Here is a 21600-nt window from a genome sequence, read left to right on the forward strand (position 1 = left end):
CCCCATCACCACAACACCTTCTGTGTGCCGCAGCGTTTCCGTGCCATCCCTCTGAAAATCCACCACGGGTGTTTGCTGTAAATTTTCAGAAGGAAACACTAAAAGATCTAACGAGGAGTCAGGTACCTAACTCACCCAGCCTTTCATCTGGCACTCAGCACACCTAACTTTTCCATTTGATTCCCAGACTCACAATCAGTTCCACTTCAGAGGATGTGAAAGTTAATTTCACTTTTTTTTTTTGCCCCTGTGTCTATTTCCCTACTTGTAGAATGGGGACAAGTCTCCTCAAGAAAATAAAATGAAGAATTTCAGAATTAGGAATTTATTAAGAAAATAAAAAGCTCTGCATAGGAAATGCTTCAACCACAAGCTTCGGAGAGCTAGTGGTGTGCTGTAAAGAGCACCATCTCTATCAAAGCTACAGCACCTCTGAACAAAAAGTAACAAGTATTCCATGTACTGAACACTATATAAATGCTTAGGATAGATCACAAACACATGCCACACACAAAATGCTGTCCTTGAGGTTTCTGCCTTCCCACACTTTACAAGCTATCACTGCCTTCAAAGGAACCTCTGAGTAAAATCTCCCCACCAAACAAAAGCAGCATCCCCAATTCCAGTTCTCCTATTTTTGGGAGAGGATTAATACACAATTTCTAACCAGGGAATTACTCACACATGACAAAAATCCCCGTGAAGTTTGCTTTCTTCAGTACAGTGCAGTTATTGTATTCATAAAGCCAAAAAGCATTAGAAAACCCAGGGATTACCACACAGAGAATTAACAACATAGTAGCCCTAACAACTTTTAGCAACCTATTTAATTGGCTGCTGCACTTCATGCCATGCCAGCCCCAACAGCTGCAAGTCCTCCTCCTCTCTCTTTCCTGCCAGGAAAAACTTTGGGAACTGCATGGATGTTATTTCCCCTCAGAAGTGAGCATATCCAGTCTCTTGTTAAGAAAAGCAAGGCCACAAGTGGAAACGCTCCCTTCTCCAAGGAAGTTCTTCACTTCTAGCAGCTCACATGAGTACTGCCTATGTGCAGAGATGCCAATGATGCTGCCAAGAGACGTGGCTTTCCCTTACTCCTTGCTGGGAACAACCAGAGGTGCTCCAGCCTCAGCACCAGCACAGCCAGCTCCTGGCATGCTGGGCAAAGCCCTGGCTTATGTGTGTACACTAGTGCTTCCCTGAACTACCAACCTGCAGCACTGAGGGTGAAGGAAGGTTTAAATTGGATATTAGGGGGAAATTTTTTACAGAGAGAGTGGTGAGGGGCTGGAACAGGCTGCCCAGAGAGGGGGTGGGTGCCCCATCCCTGGGGGTGTTCAAGGCCAGGTTGGATGGGGCCCTGGGCAGGCCTGGAGGTTGGTGGCCCTGCCTGTGGCAGGGGGGTTGGAGCTCTATGATCCTTGGGGTCCCTTCCAACCCAGACCAGTCTGTGATACTATGATTCTATGGCATGGGAAAATGAATGCATTCTTCTGTTTATTTATCACAGTCCTTAAAGGTGACACCATAGGGAAAATCACAGTCCTCCCTGGAAGCACAGGCACAGTTGCAGGGGACAGATGGGAATCCCCTAAGCTGTACAACAGTAAGTCTTAAATCACATAAATGGAAAAACTCTTGCAGGAAAGCTCACCTAGCAAGGATAAAACCGAAACCCTGCCACAATAACGCATCAGTGCAAACAAAACTTGAAAAACATCCTTTGGATATCACAAATTTCAAAGTTAAGTCATAGCTTCAGAAGGAATTAGAACATTCCAGCATGGACAAAGCCACCCAGCTGCCTCAGCTTTCAAACTGCTTGAATTCTTCCTGTCCCTATAAACCCTCACCTCACTTTTTGCAAGCAATAATAGAAAACAGAATAACTCATATACTCGTTTGTCTTAAAAGTTGGGTGGTGGCTTCACATCAGAGTATGTTATCCTCCAAAATAAGCACTGTAACTTACTTCATAATGAGGATGTAACATTTTATGTAGCCAGCACATGTGGCAAGGAAGCTGTGACCTCATTGTAGAGGCTGATCAAGCATGAAGACTGGATACCACTCACAGTGTGCAGAAGAAACACAACTCTGGATTTCAGAAGAACATTGGGAAGAAAACAGCTGGCTCACAACATGCACACCACCTTCTCAGAGAGTGGATGTGTGGCCACAAAGACAACTAGACCCAGTAAAAGCACCGAAAACCCAACCTGTTCCAGCTTTCATAGCTGCTAACCTCTGAAAGACATCATCAAGTGCTGACCTCATCACAGCACTGCTCTTTGGTAGGCCTACGGTAGCTGCATCACCTTGACAGCAAATTTCCACACCGCTGAGCTGCTTGTTCACTGGGACTATGAACTGCCTGGTTCTGCTTTGGTGCCATTTTCACTAATAGCAGTTACCCACATACTCTGGTTAGAATAGCTCTAGGAAATCAACTCGAAAGGGAAAACAACCTTCTTCCTAAGCTGCTGTGTCTTGACTACAAAAAAAAAAAAAAAAAAAGACAAAAAACTAAGACCCCTGACAAAAGGGAAGAGGGTAGCCAACCACAGGCTTATCCTATGTGAGTAACTCCCACTCCGGAGGTACTGACCCACCTGTCAACTCACTGGAAGAGCGCAAAGGGAGCCCCAAATGAACCAGTACTGCTAAACCTGCAAAGAAACAGTCTAAAAGACCACCCTCGCTCTATTCATGGTGTCAGTCTGTCAGCAGCAGAAAGCTACAACAGCATTTTCCCTTCCTCTCCTCCCCCAAAAGATCGCCACAGACCTCCAAGACTCAACACACAAACAACACATTCCTGAGAACAACTTCCACAGGTCAGCACTTTCTCAGAGACTCCCCCAGCCAGAAGATTCCAGCTCTGCACAAACCCACTGGAAAAAGGCAACACTGATTTCTTGCTCCAGTTCCACTAAGCAGGAGGTCCAGAGTAAGATCCGAAGGTGCCATCCCCAACCCATTGGGATGGAAAGGCACTGCAGCTAGTGGCTCTTCCAGCTGGGAGGGCAGCCGTGAGCAGTCCCACTCTCCCAACAAGACAACACACAGTGGCAAGCTTAAATCTTTATTGCTGGGAGGGGAAACAACAGAGGAATACTTCTACCTGCTGGTTCTACACCTTATTTACCAGTCTGCACAGGTAATTACACAATCACTTCATCTCGCTCATCAAGGCACATTATTATGGATGTCTAGTGCCTCAGCCCAACTACTTCAGCAAGTAATTCCAGAAAACTCCATCGGACAAAGCCAGCCAGGATGGGAATTCCCAACTACACCAAAATAATCAAGAGGCTGGGCATACTTCTTCAGTAGTATTTCAAGACAAGGCACACACACACACTGCAGTGTCTGTGGCTGTCACTACTCACCAGGAAAAAAAAACAGCAACACCCATTCTGCAAATATGCACGGAGTACCAACATTATTCTACTTCAGGGTTAACAAAGGAAATCCCTAAACCAAACTCCTGCGTCCTGTACAGCTTAAGTATAGTCAACTTCTTATCTTAATCTTTATATACATTTTCTTCCCTTACAGGTAGTTGATGTATCTGCACCAAGGAAGACTCTATTCTTCCAGGAACCAATACTTATAAAAATTAACCCCTGCTGTAAAAGACCCTTTTCCTTGTAACACCTTTTGCATTTCTTAAAAAGCAAGTCATAGGAAAACACCCAAACCAACAAATCATTCTGTTCTCTATGTCATTACACAGTCACCAAGAAAGCAGCATAGCCCTTTGTCACAAAAAGCATGACAAATGCTGAAGTCCAACCTGCTGGGATGGTTCCTTAATACCTCATATTCCAGAAACACATTGTCTGATTCTCCTCCTCTGATAGAATTGACCAGGAGTCCTTAGAGAAATCCAACTCCAGAAGATGAGTGCATGCAATAAGCCCATCATCTAGCCTATTTGCAATCCATCAACCCAACTGCTAACAGTAAAGTGACTGCAGAACCAGCCTAAAAGAATAAATACACAGATCTATATGGAAGTAACCATGCTAATACATGGAAATAATGTCCATGGTATGACTCAGAAACTAGTTGACACCAACAGAAAAAGTACTAATGCACTAGTTCCCCACGCACTAGTTCCAAGCCAATATCCAATTCTTTTTCATACAGAAGGCCCATAGTTAGCTTGGCTAGCCTGTCACACTGCTGCCACAGCACCACAGACCTTATACAAAGCACATTATTGATTTCAGCTTCAAACAGCCCGGGCTTGATCACTTTTGAGTCTGAAGATTAATTTTTTAGTAATGAGAAAGTGCAGAAGCAAGAGGAACAGCTGTGGTAGGAGCAGAAGATTGCCACCATCACCCCTGCACCTCCAAAGGGCTGGGAGAAATGTACCTGATCACATCTCCTAACAAACCAGAGAAAGCCTGTACATATCCACAAACACATGGGAAATACAGGTAAGATACCTTAACGAGACACAAATCATGGTCAACAAGACTTCTGTTTAGGCCTGCAAGAATCGAATTTGTTTGCTATAAAACTGCTTAATGAAAGTTCTGACCATGCAAGGAAAATACTTTGCAGTTTAAGAGAAATAGAGCAGCTTTTTGATGGTATGTCAGCTGAACGCCTCCATGCATCTGAGTTTTATGCGAGTTCTTTATCTGGCTGTACAGGCACCTGAAACTGAAATAACGCAAATGTTGGTTTGATGATTATTTCCTTTTTGGAAAGGGATGTTGCAAGCAGTCTGTTTTCTGTCAGAATCAAACTAAAATGAAGTTGTGAGTCAAAAAAAAGTTCTCTGGGAGCCAGGTGCTTTGTTCTGGCTAAGATTCCTGAACGATAGGATTGTCTACGTGCTCCTGTGACCATGTCTGTTCGATCTGAGCACATGTACATATTATGCAAGTGTATCATAAAAAGATACTCAAGCATGTCACTGTCCCAACAAGAACCTGACATGCAAAGCTCTTCAATGTGGCCACAATGTTTTAACAGGTGTGCATAAATTATGGAAGATTCATGCCTGAGTAATGCAAAAAATCTCATTCTATTGTCAGTAAGAATCCTGTTTTACACTCGTTCAAGATGAAACCTCAAAAAGGCCACTGATGTAAACCCATAATAGTGTTTCATTCAGTCAGAGGAACTTTCAGCTGAAAGATTAGTAAGAAAACAGTGGAGAAAAAAAACACCTTATGTAAGGTTCAAAACTCACCCACGTTTGGTGGTTTCCCATAATTCACAGGCAGTTCTGGAGGGCGGCCTCTGTGAAGAGCTGCAAACGCAGATCCTTTCCATAGCGTGTGTCTGAAGTCTGTACAGGCAAAATTAACAGAAGGTCAGCTCAACAATCAGCCAAGTCAGGTCTAACTGACCTGTTCTTAGAATCAAGAGCATCAAGCACCACTCCCTGCACCCAAAAGTAAGATTTGTCTTTTTCAATAGTTTGACAAAGATCTAACACTTATGATTGCTAAGGAACTAGGAATGAGAGAAGCAGTATGACTGGAAAGGGGTTTGGCCTTTTTTCTTTCATTTTGGTGAGCAGAGATGGGAAGAAAAAAAGAGAACAAAAACAAAAAATTAGGTGCACTTTGTTTTGAGGCAGGACCAGTCTTTGCTGTGTCTATAGTCCTTTTGCAATCCCACCACACACTGGACCTCCTCTCAGGAAATGTACATTTGAGAACACACACACATGCATATGTTTGCTCCCTGAAAGTGGGAAAAGTGAGGGTTTTTTTCTTAAATAAATGTGTTTTCTTGCCAGTGGTGGCAGTATGCCCTTATTTCAGACTCTCCCCTGCACCCCACCCCCCAAAAAACATTGTTTTTAAAATGAAGCCTGTTTTCTTTAAAGACTCTCCAGCATCTGTTGCCAACTGGCCTCAGAGAGCCTTCTCTCTAAAACAATAGTGATTTTTCTGAGACCGTTCAGAGCGCCTCAGAAATTAGACCTGGACTTCTTCCATTTCTGGCCATCTGGAAGGAGAGAAATGAGCTTCCATGGTGAGTAAGGTCTGAAACAGAAGGATAGTGCCACAGATTGGTGGGTCCATGTATCACCATTGAGATCTCTGAATCCGAAGCTCACAAACTTACGTGACTCAAAGACACTCTGGAGAGCACCTTCTGATTAAAACCCAAACCATACCACAGCACATTACAATGATACACAGTAAAAACAGCACTCATACTTTCTAAAAATCAACCCAAATGGTTTTAAGTGCTAATTGTTAATAGAAACTTCACACTGATTCACAATTAAGGGGAGCAGAAATCCTCGTAAATCAACCTTGAAAAAGGTATGCTGCTGTGTATTAGTGTGTGTGGTGCACACACCCAACGGCCCCATGTCAGAGCACCTTTTCCTGAAGGGGAAAAAACCCACCCAAACACCCTAAGTCCAGTAGAAATCTCTTTGTAATAAATCTATCACGTCTTAGGAAGCACAGTATCTTTCAGCGATTCATCTCTTCTCTACCCCCTACTTCACCTAAGAAATGTCTGTTTCCTTGCACAGTGTTTATTTTCTCTTTACATTTTGTTGCTGTTTTCTTCTGGGATGCAAACTGAAAGTGAAATGAAGGAACATTTCTCTGCAGGCCTCCCTGCAAACCTGAAATGCTCCACCCAGGCAAAACAAGACTCAGCCTCAACAAAACTTTGCATAACTTTGCAAACAGCACACCCCTCCAGCTGATATCCAGTGATCAGCAGAATGCTACAGTCCTTGTTAGCATCCCAGTGTGACCTCACAGGATGCAGTAAATTAAGTGCTCAACCGCCACTGAAACACGACCGTCTCACCCTCCTCCCATCTCTCCTCTCCCAGACCGATGCTCCTGCTGCCTGTGTCACCTCCAGCAGCACTCTGATCCTTCCACCAGCTAATTTAATTCACTACAGCAGCAATGACAAATGTTGCAACATTTTAGCGCTCTGAATCAGCACATCACAGGATCAAATAAGTTCTGGCTCCTACAGGGAAAGAAGTGGCAGGGACACAGAGTGACAAGGGAAGGGAGGAACCGCTCTTTTCAATGGCAGATGGCTCTCAGATCTGTTTAGTTACAACACAAAACTGTGCTCCAATGATCAGTACCTCAAGCAGAGCAGATTTTCAAAAGGAATAGGCCTGGTAGCCTGTTCTTGAAAGGAATGGGGGGTCTCCTTCACATTAAGCAAGGACAAGCAGGAATTATCACCGGAGCATCAGCCTCACCTTCTCCCACCCTCCAAATGCTGCCCCAAACACCACCCTGACCTTCAAGCTGACACATCTGCCTGCACGGCCAGGGAGTCAAATAATAGAACAAATCAGCCTGAAAAATAGCCCAGCAAAATATAAAGGCTGCTGGGTGATTTGAGACACAGGGATGTAAATATGTATATGAAAGAAAATGGCTGTTTTTCAGATCCAATCCATCCCATTGTTTACACAAACACCAGTCCAACGTGCTGAGGAGGGAAGGCAGGGGAAGCAAGGAACAGTATCAGGCCATGGTAAGCAGGAGTGGTTCAAAATGACATTTTCAGCTAAAGAAAAATATACATAACAGGGCCAAGCACTACCTGGGCTTTGGCAAGAGCGCAGCAAGCAAGCTGACAGGCGTAGGAGACAAAACCAGGGTTGATGTGAACATGCAGAGATACCACGATACGAATCGAAACAAAAGGGGGGGTTTGACCATTAAAATAAAGTTGGATCACCCAGAAATTGAGGCTCTTACCTTTTGCTGCCCTTAACAGAGACTGGCGCCCCACCCCCAGCAAAGTCTGCACGCCTAGGACGCTCTGCGGGATCTCCTTGTCTAGAAGGGGTCCGAGCCTCTCACAGATCCTAAGAAGATAATCCGGAGGGATGTGTGCATTGACAGCCACCTAAACATACAAATGATGCAGAGGTTTGAAAATTGATTCCTTCTTCCTGCTACTAGTATTTCTTTGTTTCATATTCAAATGTTAAAGTGACTGAAATCATGTCTAAAAGCCCTGAACATCCCCCCTTCCCCCCGCCCCCAATTAATTAAAACAAAGATCTCTTTTAAAGTGACATGGGAGTGTTGAAGTCGGACCAGAAATTCCAGGTGGTAGTGGCTACAGATGTAATGTAGGACATTCCTTTATAACAAACAAAAATCCCTGAAATCAGTACTCTGACCAAACAAAATATTGCCTGGAAGCTCTTTTTAAGCCTTTTTTACCCTTTGGTTCATTCTTTTCACATTTCTTGCTCAGCTGAAGCACCCTTGCCAGGTACTCACCTTGCCATAAGGAACAAACATGCTAAAGCCTAAAACCCCTAAACATAATCCTAAAAGCAACAGCCAGTCTCCAGTTTCTAGCTGCTGGGAGTAGGTATCTTTAAGTCCCACACATGTAGGCTCCTAATTTGTCGTGTCCAGAAACCATTCTTCCCCACCCCCTTTAGACAGAGACTGTTTTCTGCTGAGACACCATAGTTTTTCCCAGAATCTGTTCAAATAGTGAGTAAATTGTGCTTCATTTCCCAGGATGTCCTGCACTTACCCAAGTTCTACTACATTTACTAGATGGCAGCAAAAACTCAACACCAGAGCTTATTTAACTCCTTCAACACAGGACATAGAGCTATATCCATCTCTTTTTTGAAGGACAACTGTAACAGTCACTCAACTCTTAAGTACCTGCGATTTGCCATGAAGAAAGAATTGTATGAGAACTATTTATGACATCTGTATCTGTTGCAATATTATGAAGAAAGAGTTTGCCATAACCCAGCTTTTTGTTTTACCAAGCCACAAACTAATGCCAAATAGCACTAACACTGACCTGAAAGGCCAGAACAGTGCTTACTGAACGCAGCAACAGCAGGCACACGCCCCTCTCTCCTATATGACCACTTCATGTGTGTTCAGGTGACAGGGCTGTGAGTGCTCACTGGCCACGCAGTTCCTTCCTGGCAGGGTAGGACAAATTTTCATGCTGCTACAGTGAGCCACAATGACTCTCCAGTTTGGGTAAAACCACGACCATGCAGGTCAAAGCAGGTGATCACCCCCCTCTGCTCTGGCCTGGTCAGGCCCCACCTGGAGTGTTGTGTCCAGTTTTGGGCTCCCTGGTATAAAAAAGACAGGGATCTCCTGGAGAGAGTCCAGAGGAGGGACATGGAGATGATTGAAGGCCTGGAGCATCTCCCCTATGAGGAAAGGCTGAGTGAGCTGGGGCTGTTCAGCCTGGAGAAAAGAAGGCTAAGAGGGGATCTTATTAGTGTTTATAAATATCTCAAGTGTGGGACACAGGGGGACATGGCCAGCCTCTTCTCAGTGTCTGTGAGGACAGGACAAGGGGCGATGGCCTCAAGTTGGAGCACAGGAAGTTCCACACCAATATGTGGAAGAACTTCTTCCTGGTGAGGGTGAGGGAGCCCTGGGACAGGCTGCTCAGGGGGTGTGGAGTCTCCTTTTCTGGAGATATTCCAGCCCCATCTGGACACCAACCTGTGCGACCTGTCCTAGGGGACCCTGCTTTGGCAGAGGGGTCAGACTCAATGGACTCTGGAGGTCCCTTCCAACCCCTGTGATTCTGTGAGTCTGATCAGCTCCCCAGCTCGCTTACTGTGGAGGGAGCGTTCCAGCTGCCCTGGCCAGGAGTACTCATCATTTGGGAGGAGGAGGAGGAGAAGTTTTTCTGCTGGATTTAGCAAAGCTGACTGCGATTTGGAGCAACATCACAGCTGGTGGAAAGCAAGGACCTGGACAACTTTTTTCACCATCAGACAGGCCCAGGTACCCTGCCTGCCCAGACCCTGCTGAAGTGCCCAGCTCCTGGCCCAGCACACCAGAGGGAGTGGCACGCATCAGGAAGGAGGAAGAGGTAAGTACTTCACTCTGGACCTGCTGCCAAAACATTGTTCACTGAACTATGTCATCAAAGAGATTATTACTACGTGTCATTGGGAAATGGTTCCTTCCAATTGGACACCAGCAGTGGTGCTACAGGGCTCAGCGTGGTGAGTCATCTGCTGTGTAATGAGATCTGCATCACAAGCAGGATCAACACCATCCAACAAGGAAGATTTTAACAACAAAAAGAGGAAATACTTTCCTAATGCTACATGCAAATTCTCATTTAACTAAACCCAACCAAACCCCCTTCCAGTCTGAATGGTAACTCCTACAGGAGAGAGCCAGGCTTCTCCACACCCCTTCAGTCACTGCATGTTAACAACACAGCTCTGCCCTTTGATGGCAACCAAAGAACCGTGCTGTGGCTTTTCATACCATGAGCATCAAGGAATGACCCCATGGATGCTCTCTTGCATGAACTGGTCTCTCCAGCCATTCTAACATTTTTGTTGTGGGTTTTGTCAGTTTTTTTCCCCAAAATCATAATGTTCCAGAATTGTATCAGCACCTTCCCAACTGCAGAGCCAGTGAAGTTCAGCATATAAGCACAAATAGTCTTTTACTGCAAATTACATGATATACCAGAAGTCGAAATTATATAAAAGAATTATCCAAACTTCTCTATTTGCCTATTATTTATAATATTTCAGGAATAAGTAAGAACATGTTAATGCCATAAAATATCCTGTGCGAGCCTCCCTTCAGTAAGTAAGGGATCTGAAAGGGTCTGAAACAAAGGCAACTCTAAAGGCAAAATCTGCAATTTAATAAAATCTGTGAAATTCTTTTTTACATCTCTGATAACCAGTAACATACTTCTCAGTCAACAACAGCCAATTCAAGCAATTTATCAAGCTTAAGCTTAGAAGAGTTAAAAAGAGTAACCACTCCAGAAGCTGTAGAGTATTACATTTTACTTCTAGAGCAGGGAAAAAACCCAAACCATACTCCTCTCTCTGGGAATACAAATTTCACAGAAAGTCCAAGCCATTCTCTTAGTGTAATGCAGCAAAACGCTCCCCATTCTACTCAGGAACTTGCTGTTTCTGAAGGACCACCACTGTTCTATGTCTAGAGAGGGGTGCTGAATCGAGCCTGGCAGCAAACACCCCGCTGTGGGGACAGAGCACTGGATACTCAACAAGCAGTCCTGATTAAGCAATAAAGTCTCTTTCCATTTCTGACTAGATGCAGGGAGTTAAAGATCAGCAGATTAACCCACCACAGCAAAGACAGTGAACATCAGCATGTGTGCAGGACGTCTGACGATGAAAGATGGATGTGCCAGACTCGTGGAGCACGCAGCAGTTATCTGCACATGCCTGGTGGGAACCTGCCTGGGACAGACAGACGTTAAGCAGCTCAGGACATCAGACATCTGCTCGATCACTGCCCTGACCAGGGAAGTTGACAAACCTGTCAGGTTGCTGCAGTTCTATCGGCACAAGCGAGCTGCTAACGCATCTAAGATTTCAGTGTGTGTTTTTACTACATTGTAAACTTTTATCAAGCAAAATTTAACATGGAGCATATCACAGACTCACAGAATCATAGGGGTTGGAAGGGACCACAAGAGATCATCGGGTCCAACCCCCTGCCAAAGCAGGGTCCCTGGGACAGGTCACACAGGTTGGTGTCCAGACAGGGCTGGAATCTCTCCAGAGAAGGAGACTCCACACCCCCTGGGCAGCCTGTCCCAGGGCTCACTCACCCTCACCGGGAAGAAGTTCTTCCCCAGATTGGTGTGGAATGCCCTGTGCTCCAACTTGAGGCCATCGCCCCTTGTCCTGTCCCCACAGACCATTGAAAAGAGGCTGGCCATTTCCCCCTGTATCCCACACTTGAGATATTTATAAACACTAATAAGATCCCCCTCTTAACCTTCTTTTCTCCAAGGTAAACAGCCCCAGTTCTTTCAGCCTATCCTCACAGACCAGGCACGTATCAAAGCGACCATTCGCTTTGTCATCGTGCCCTACTCACCACATCTGCTGCCTGCACACAGGCCCAATGCCACACGACAGAAGAAAGGCACTTCTTTCCCTGCATATTTCCATGTTTCTACAAGCCAGAACAGCCCAAATAAGAGCCCCTTAATCTGAATATTACCACTGCTGTAATTACCGAACAGCTACAGAGGCAGACAGCAACTGCAGCAAATTCTCCTCAAGATTTTATTTCCCATAATAACTCCCAGAAAAAATGCTTCAACCACAGCCCAGAGCAAAACAAGTAATTCTATTTTCAGGTTCCCAAAAGAACTTGAAACAAAAATCGCTCCTTTCACCTCTGCCTGAGATACTTAAAATCCATTTCCAGCTATCTTTCCAAAACACGAAGCTGTAAACACACAGCTGAGGAGACACAAAAAAATACCTCCAATCAGATTTCCAATAAAAGGAGGATGGAGAAGAGCAAAGCTTAGCATCAGTTATAGCCACATCTACTAGTGTCAGCTAGTCCACACCCCATACAGCAAATTTAAACAACAGCAAGGATTATTATCACCTCCTTAAATACCTTGGAAAATATTTTAGAAAATAATTAGAAAATTAGAGGCAATTAATACAAGCCAAAAACATGCTTAACAAAAGCTTTTAAAAGAGCACGTTAAAATAATGCAGAAGAGCTGAAAACCTGCTAGGTGAACTCAGGATCTGCACCCTGGGATAAATCATAGAGAGAGGAATGTTCTGTTGCCTTTAAGATGGGAAAGACCCTATAAAGTTTAAAATGGGAAAGCACAAGTGTTCTCCTTCTGCATGGTGGGGTTTGGGTGGAGAAGGGGGGCCGCAGGGGTGGCTGCTGCAAGGAGCAGCCAGAAGCTCTCTGCAGGCCCCACAGAGCAAACACCATCTGGCTCAAGGCTGGAGTTGTTGACCAAGACTGAGTCCATCAACGATGGTCACAGCACCTCTGGGAACCACAGTGAGGAGAACAAAAATGCTAGCAGCTGCTTTGTGCCATCGGAGAAGGGACTGAGAAGATGTAAGAAACTGTGCAGACACCAAGGCCAGGGAAGAAGGAGGGGGGCATGAGGCACTTTAGATGCTGGAGAAAGAGAGAGATTCCCCTGCAGCCCATGGATGATGATGGGGATCAGAGGAGTACCCCATGCTGGAGCAGGTGGAGACACCTGAAGGATGCTGTGACCCTGTGGGAAGCCCACGTTGGAGCAAGCTCCTGGCAGCAAAACCTGCAGCCTGTGGAGAGACTGACCCACACCGGAGCAGGGCTGCTGGAGGAAATTGTGACTCCATGGGGGACCAGGCTGGAACAGTCTGGGCCTGAAGGTCAGCACCCCACGGAAGGGATCCACACTAGGGCAGCTGGTGAGGAGCTGAAGCCCTGTAGGAAAGGACTCGCATTGGAGAAGTTCATGGAGGACTGTCTGCCATGGGTGGGACCCCACGGTGCAGCAGGGGAAGGGTGTGAGGAACGACCCCTCCCCAGCTAAGGAGGAAAACAACTTGTGAGGAACTGACCAAAACCCCCATTCCCACAGTCCCTGCCCCTCCTCATGCCACAATGGGGGGAAGAAGGGAACGGAATCATGACTAAAGTGAAGTGTGCTAAGAAGGGAGGGGTGGGGGGACATGCTTTAAGATCTGGTCGCACTCCTCATTACTCGACTCTGGTTTCACTGGGGGGGTGTGTGTAGTGTAACAAATTAGAGAGTTTTCTTTCCCTTATTCTGTGTTGAGTCCATTTTGCCTATAACACTAATTGTGGAATGATCTCTCTCTGCCCTTATCCCCACTCCTGAGCCTCTCAATATATATTTTCTCCCCTGTCCAGCTGAAAAGGGGAGTGACAGAACAACTTTGGTGGGCATCTGGCCTCCAGCCAGGGCCAAACCACCACTACAAGAATGCCACAGTAACCACACAGGTCTTAGGGACCTAAAAAACTTTACAGAATTGCACACAGTGAATCCATCCATCCTTTCAAAACTATCTATGCCAACAGCCATGGGTGACTGTAACACAGCCGTGACTGCTTGAACCAGAATGTACATAAGCTGCTACACTGATAAGCAGCTGCAAGTAAAGAGCTATTAGGGAAGCCAGGACAGGGCTAGGAGAAAGGCATACTCCTAAACCTGGTTACATTTCTGTTGGTGGAAGAATTACCACGTAACCTCAAAGACTACTGAGCAAAGGGTCCTCACTGGGCAGCTAAGAAAAAAAGCAAAAAGCTTGTTGATCCCTGAAACAATCAAACAAAATCCCCTGGTATGACTGCTGACAATTTCTCCTCCAAGGAAGGTTTCAATAAACAGGAAACAAACAAACAAAAAAAATATTCTCTGTGATTACTACTTACAATAGATGCCTGTCTTCCCAGGGATCAGAACCAGAGAGCTCTGAAACATGTCTTTTGGGAAGGCCAGGGAAACACTGCTTCAAAGCACTGACTAGATTTGACTCAAGTGGCACATCACACAAGGCAGGCAGCAAGGCAGACCTTCGAAGGCTCCTTCATAGCCAGTCCCTGTGGGCAGGCAGGCAGGCAGGCAGCTGTGCATCAGCTTTCTAACCTCTAGGCAGGCACACAACAATTCCCTCATTTGCCAAAATAACAATCAATTAAGAATCAATTGACAACTGTATCAAAAAAGCAGCAGAGGAGACCAAGAGGACCAAGGCAGCTGAGCAAGCAGGAAATTACTCAAGACCTCAAATATGGAATCTCAGCAAAAGGAAGCTCAGCTACTGGACCTGGGCTTGCACAAGATGACAACAGTATGCAAATACAGGAGAATTTAAAAAGCCATTATCCACCCAATTTCCCCAGAGAGAACAGGGCTCCAACTACCATCCTACCAGCTGACATTTTCCTGAGGTGACAAACCCATCCCATCTCCTCTCTGCTAATGCTGGGATTGGCAATATCTATAAATAGCTGCACCTCGGACTCACAGCTAGTTTTAAATCAATGCAGATGGGCAAGGCAGAAACTCAAAGCCAAATCCCATAAGCTGTTCCATACCAGCACAGCCGCTCAGGGATGTAAAACCTCCACTTGAATACACAGTCAGACAACAGCTGATTTTCGGTTTTGCCTGATATTGCACATACCTTCAGCACAAAGACCAAACTGGGCTGTGCCAGAGGAGGCTTGGAAGTTCTTGAAAACCAGACCAGAGCCAGTCATCGTTATCACAAATAAACAAAGATAATTTCCAACAGCAGAGACTGTTCTGATAATGGGAGTCGGTTCAGCCTGACTCGTCTGCACAACAGCTGACTCCACACTGAACTGGTATGGGTAATTTAAAATAAGAGCATTAACAGCGTGCAAGTTTGACACACTTCAGGCCTTCATAAGAAGGACTCCCCCCCCCCCCCTTCCTTCACAAACATGTTTCATGTCTCAAGACCACCAGCAGTCAGTAACAAAGTAAAAACTGTTTTGGAGCACACCTGGATGATTACCTAGGCAGGCAGCCACATGTTGCACATAAAAAGTACTCCAGAGTGGAAATAAGGAGGAAAGACAAAGGGAACACAAATGTATGTAAGCTAGTATTCTCTGCATGGTTTTGCTCACTAGGTATGACTCTTATTAGAGTATCTGAAATTAATCTTCTCCTTGTGGTACCTGACATTTAAAGTCCAAGTTAAAATAAAAAATAAAATGAAATCTCAACGGGGAGTTTTCAGATCTTGACTAAAAGCTCGAGAGAAGTGGGAGTAAACATTCCCCAGATAAAAGACACCTTAGTAGGTGATTTGGTTGTTACATCTCTGGAGATATTCAAGACCCGTCTGGACGCCCATCTGTGTGATCTGTCCTAAGGAACCTGCTTTGACAGGGGGGTTGGACCGAATGATCTCTTGAGGTCCCTTCCAACCCCTACAATCCTGTGACTCCGTGATCTTTTATCCTTTCCAAAAGCCCTAAGAGCAGGAACAACACGCTCAATGGCAAGAGTATCAGTGTATTTTCTGACACATACCAACACTAGCCTGAATAGTCAAACTGAGAATGGAAAACAAAGTTGAAACATCAGCAATTAGAACAAGAAATACTTTGTCAGATTTGCTGAAGCAGAACATTAAGCTAACAAAGGAAAAAAGAAATCAGACGTCTCAGGGTTTGGATACTCCTGCCCAGTTGTCCCAGGCCTGCCTGACCAGCGTGGTTGCAACAGTAGGCAGAGACTGCAACCGGATTTGGTTTTCTGTCTGTAAGTGTTCAAAAAGGGTAGAAAAAACTTGATCTCAAGTTGCTAGCATCTGTAATTTTGTTTTTGGTTCATTATGTGACTGAGATAATAAAAATGAAGGTCAGAGTTATTTGCGTTCACCACAACCCTGTCTCTGTACTGAACAGTACGTTCAGACCTCTAGCTAGCCCTGAAGCTGAGTAGTTTAGGTTAATATACAATCATATGCAACCCAAGGTCCAAATTCCAAATACATCAGACCCTAAGCAACCAGAGGAAGAAAGGCCTTTCTTCAACATCCTCAACAGGGAAAGCTTCAGCTTGAGGATTAATAGAGAAGCTCAGTTCGTCCCACCTATCATCAACCTGTCTCACTGTAATGATTCATTTATAGCCCTGTTCCTTAGTGTACATCACATCAGTTAAATGATACTAGATAAAAAGGCAGTCTAAAAGGATTAGTGTTGATCAGGTTAAGACAGAAGTAAACAAAAAAAATAATCTTATACTTAATTTTGATAATTCTATGCAGCAAGAAGCAGGTTCCCAGTAATTCCAAGCCTTGCTTTACACTGGTTTCCTGTTTCTGAGATTTTAAAAGGACACAGCTTCAACAATGCCATCTAATACACAAAAAGATGGGTTTAAGGCTTTTCTATCTGTTCCCCAGAGAATGAAAGGGAAAAACATATATGTTACTGTAACTGATTAAGCAAAAACAGCCTGTCTGAAATCAGACTTCACACTGCCACTCTTAACATTCCTCTAGGGTACTGGGTGCAGTCACAAGCTAGACTTGGAACAGCCTATAGTTCGATTTCGGGTTCTCTAGGAAGATGGCATAGCATTAAAATTTACTGAATGCGGTACTTACTCCATGTCTGTTCACTCAATATACAGTCCTGGAATTATCCACAAGAGGTATGATGAAGCATAACGTTCATCTTAAATTCTTAATACTCTTTGGAAAGGGAAAGCCAGCAGCTACAAACGTCTCAACGCAAGGAGCTCTCCCATCTGCACCTGGACTTCTACAGTATCGCTAGAGTGAGAAACTTGCTCTTGAGCAAGCTACAAGGTGGTTTGAGCAACATTGATGTCAAAATCCCACATCACCATCACACTGCATGACATGGGAAAAGATGGGACGCAGTTTCAGTTCTCTCCAGGTGAGGAGACGGTGGGGATCACACATATGCAACGTAGGGAAAAAGGTATTGCTAAGTTTACAGCATTCCAGCTGCAAAATGCTAAACCAGCACCACACCTCATTACTCAGAGCTCCTAGAATTTAAAATAAGGCCATTTGTGCCCTTCAGAAACAGATTGAAAGGACTTCTTGGTTTTGCTGCTCGCATCTCACGGCCGTGGGACCAATCTCCCCTGCAGGATGGGAACACAGCCATCCAGCCAGCCATCCCCACGCAGCCAGCTCTTCGGCAGCGCAGAGGGATGCTGACCTTTCCCAATGACATAATTCAGACGGTTTTCACCTGGCAAGAGGAGCCGCTCCGTGTGTTTCCCAGGCGTTTAACAGTTTACACGTTACGTGTCCTGAAAATGCCTTTTTCGGCTTTTATTTCCGAGCAGGCCCAGCGAGGAGCAGGGCTCCAGCACCGGCTGCTGCTGCCGCCGCAGGCCGGGACTCCCTGAATCGGACCAGCAGCTCGGCCCGGCGACGGGCCCGGCGGCACGTCCTCATGTAATCCGCACCCCCCCTCCCCGCCTCTCCCCGCGCCCGGCCTGCCCCCGCCGCCGCGCTGCTCGCCGGGCCCGGCCCATGACAGGAACCCGCTGCCGGCGGCCTCCTCCAGCCCACGGGTGCTCGCGGCCCGCTGTTTTAGCCACCCTGACGCTTCCCCCTCACTGCAGGGGGGCCGAGGCCCTGCCAGCTCGGGAGGATGGGGGGGGGGTGTCTGTCAAACCGCCGCCCCAGCAGGCGGTGGGGGCCGCGGAAGGCGCTGCCGCCGGGTTGGCACAAGCCGGCCCAAGCGCCCCGCCGTCCCCGCGCGGAGGAAGGCCCAGCAGGCCGCGGACGAGCCGCCCCCGCCCCGGTTTAGCAGCGGCGGCTGGCGAGGGTTTCGCAGGCCGCCGAGGAACAGGGGGGGAGTACGGGGGGTGGGGGGGGGGGGAGGCCGGCGCCCCCCGCCCCATCCCGCCCTCCCTCCAGTTCCTCCGCGGCATCGCAGCCAATCAGCCGCCGCCTTCCATCGCAACCCGCCGCTCTACAGCTTGTAAGACGCGGCGCCATTCGCCGGGCTGGGCCTCGGTACGTGCCCTCAGATAACCCTCCCGGCCCCACAATAGCACGTCGCAGTCAGTCAGCCAGCACCAAGCAGCCCCCGCCGCCACCGCCCCGGTGTGCGTGTGTCCCCCCCCCGGCCCGGCCGCGCCTTCCCTTCCCTCCCCTCCGCAACCCCCGCGGCCCGGCCGCGGCCTCGGCGGGGCTCAGCCCGCAGCCCCATGAGGCAGGACGGGGTTGGGGGGGGAAGGAAACACCGGGAGCGGCGCCCGGGGGGCGCCGGCGGCTCGGGGGGGGGGGAACTTGTCGGGGAAGTCGGGAGTAAAACTTGGCTCACCAGGTCCTCGAAGCTCCGGCGGTGTTCCTTGCCCTGCCAGTCCAGGCGCCGGGGGATCAGCTGCGGGAGGGAGACGGGGAGGAGGGACGGGGACGGAGGCGGCCGTCAGACCCCGGCCGGCCCCGCGCGGAACGACCCCTCCCCGGGCAGGCGAGGGGAGCCCCCGCTGATGCCAGCCCGCCCCGGGGAGGAGCCCCTCCGCCGCTGCCCCCAACCCCGCCGCCCGCAGCGGGGACACCCGCGGCTCCCGTAGGGTCTCCCGGAGCCCCGGGAAGAGATGGGTTGGGTTAGACGGGGCAGGGCAAGCCCCGACATCCCCCGTCCCCGTCCCGAGGGCTTCCCCCGTCCTGCCGGGGCAAGCGCCTTACCTGGTGCTCCTCCAGCTCCTCCACCAGCACCTGGGGACAGACGGACACAGGCACACAAAGGACGTGAGTCCGGCGCCCGCAGCGCAGCAGCCCCCCCCCCCCCCCCAACCCGCCCGCCGCCCTCTTGCCCTGTCCCGTCCCCGCCCGCCCCGGCCCGACCGGAGCCGCCGGCTCCCCGCTCACCTGGGCGGATTTCTTGCAGGGTCCGGACTGCAGGAACCGGGCGATCAGGTAGTAGAGCTCTGCGGAGGGACGAAGGGAGGGAGGGGAAGGAGAAGGGGACACGGTTACAACGGGAGGGCGCCCGGCGGGGCGAAGGGCAGCCCCCCCGCCGCCAGCGATACCCACCGGCTTCGAGCTGGGTCGGGGCGGCCGCCGTCGCCATCCTCCTCAGGAGGCCCGAGGGGGAGGGGAGGTGGCGGATCGCGCCCCGGGGAAACGCCGCTCCTACTACGGCCGAGCCCCCATGGAAGAGCCCCGCTGCCCGTGCGCGGCGCTAGCCCCAGTCCGGCTCCTGCCCGGGCTCATCGCATCGCCGTTCGCCCCATAGATATCCCGGCCCGAGAAGCAGCCGCCGAGCGAGGTGCAGGGCGCGCCGCCCGCCGCACGGGGGCGGTGCGCGGCTGCGAGAGAGGGGGAAGCGGCGCGGGGAGGGGACGGGGCGGAAGAACCTGGCCGGAAAGGGAGGGGCGGTGACGCACCGGGGGCGGCCGTTGCGCCTCAGGCGGCACTTCCGGCCCGCCGCTCGCTGAGGCGGAGGCGGCGGGGTCGCGCCTGAACCTCCTGTTCTCCCCGGCCCAGAGAACGCGGGGCCCAGGTGCAGCCCTGGCGGGGTGAGGGAAGAGCCTCGGCGGCCTTGCAGCGCGGCTGTCCCGGGCAGAGCCGAGCCCTCGGGGTCTCTGCTGCGGGGCCTCGAGGCGGCCTCCTGGGACGCGGAGGCCCGGGGAATGAGTGGTTTAAAAAAGGAGACGTTTAATAAACCCGCAGTGTTTCGAGAATGTTTCCCTTCTGTCTGGCGGCTGGGGCCTGCCTGTGTTCCCTGGAGTGGGCAGAGAGCTGAAGGCCCAGGCCTTCAAGGCCTATGAAGGCCGAGCTGTAGGCAGAGGTCAAAGAGACGCCTTATTACATGCAGAACAGCTGTATGGCCGCACGCCCAAGGCACAGGACAGTGCATTTTCTGAGCTGCCTTCCTGAAGTGTGTTTAATCTGCAGTAAGCGTAGACAGAGGTGCTGCAGCTGTGTTGCTGTTCAGTGGCTTGAGGAGTGTCTCAGTGCTGTGCATCTCCCTTGAAGCGAGCCGTGGCAGTGTGTCCTTAACTCAGTGATATGCCCCAAGGGTTGGAGTCCGGCCAAGGTCACAATGGAGGGTGTTGAGTGCCTCTAGGAGCCAAATTTAAACCATTTGCTCCTGGTGTCCTGTAAATTAAAAATATGATTCAAACAGCACCTGTTCAAAGTAAAAAAGGACTTCAATATCGATTGCTGTAGGTATTCATAATGGAAATAAATACTTGTTCCATGGGAAGCATCCTGTCAAAAGCTCCAGAAATTTATGTCAGTTCAGCAATAAGTTGCTAAAACAGATTAAGTGAATTGACAGCATTCTTTGGTGTGAAATTGTGTTTTGCCACCATAAATACCTGCCATTTGGTATTAGAACTCCCTGAGCCTTGACAGCGTAACAATCGCTGTCACCACTGGAAAATAAAAAAAGACAACTCATCTCCATGCTTTGAATACCAAGAGCTGAATCACACTAAATCGATGCTGCTGAAACATTAAGAATAAATTCATTTTTAGCATATATTTATAGCGTCTACTGATGACTAAGCTTTCTGTGAAGTGCTGTTTCAGAGTTCCTCCTGCTGTTCCTGTCAGGATGCAGTCCTTCCTGCTGGCAGCCTGCGCTCAGGATGCTTCAGGGTCCCCCAAAAAGTGCCTTGTAGCTCTCTGGAGAGGGAGTTGGGGGGGTTGACATTCAGCTACTCCACAAAATCCCCCTGTATGCATCTCCACCTGCCTGCAGCTGTGGAAGTTGTTTATCTTGTGGCAGAAGCTTGCGTGAACTGGATGCACAGACTTCCATTTCTTCTTCATCTCCTAAAGTTCTCAAGCTGCTAATGAAGATTTAAATACATTGTTTAAAATAAAACACATCACTTGGCTTCCTAGCTTGTGGAATCTGGTTTTTATTTTTAAGGCAGGTATATTGATCAGCTCATCACTAGTAGAGATAGGAGATGCCTCCTTACCGAGCAGCCCTACTGAGCTGGGAAAAGAGATACTCCCTGTCTTTAGAGGGGGTTGTTCTCCCACCCATCTTCAGAATGGAAGATTGGAAGCTCGTCTTGGGATGTGATGCTGGGAATGCAGAGAGGAAGACCAGGATGGTGTTTCATCATACAGCCTGAAACCGCATTCCAGTTTTCCTGAGCTAAACAATTCTATATCAGGAGAAAACACACCACCGAAAGTAATGTACAGCACCATGTCCTGGTGTGTTCTAATGCTAACAGTTACCTAAGGTGCTTCTTTAATGAATATAGTGGGTTTAGTTGGTGCTGTACTAGACCTCTCTACTTGTGATTTCC

At 48.3% G+C, this 21600-nt stretch overlaps 1 protein-coding gene across 1 annotated transcript in view; it reads right to left on the reverse strand.

Annotated features, from left to right (window-relative positions):
• BRWD3 (bromodomain and WD repeat domain containing 3) overlaps nucleotides 1-19394 on the reverse strand; it is a gene marked incomplete at its 5' end in the record, with an annotated part of 57728 nt that extends 38334 nt beyond the window's left edge. Inside the window, 6 exons of the mRNA XM_084268949.1 lie at nucleotides 5216-5314; nucleotides 7734-7884; nucleotides 18642-18701; nucleotides 19010-19039; nucleotides 19193-19251; nucleotides 19358-19394. Coding sequence (XP_084125075.1) covers nucleotides 5216-5314; nucleotides 7734-7884; nucleotides 18642-18701; nucleotides 19010-19039; nucleotides 19193-19251; nucleotides 19358-19394 — 436 coding nt within the window. The remainder of the gene's footprint in view (nucleotides 1-5215; nucleotides 5315-7733; nucleotides 7885-18641; nucleotides 18702-19009; nucleotides 19040-19192; nucleotides 19252-19357) is intronic.
• Between the last annotated feature and the right edge of the window lie 2206 nt (nucleotides 19395-21600).

The sequence above is a fragment of the Gallinula chloropus genome (assembly GCF_964237585.1).
Source record: "Gallinula chloropus genome assembly, chromosome: 11".
NCBI classification, from domain to species: Eukaryota; Metazoa; Chordata; class Aves; order Gruiformes; family Rallidae; genus Gallinula; species Gallinula chloropus.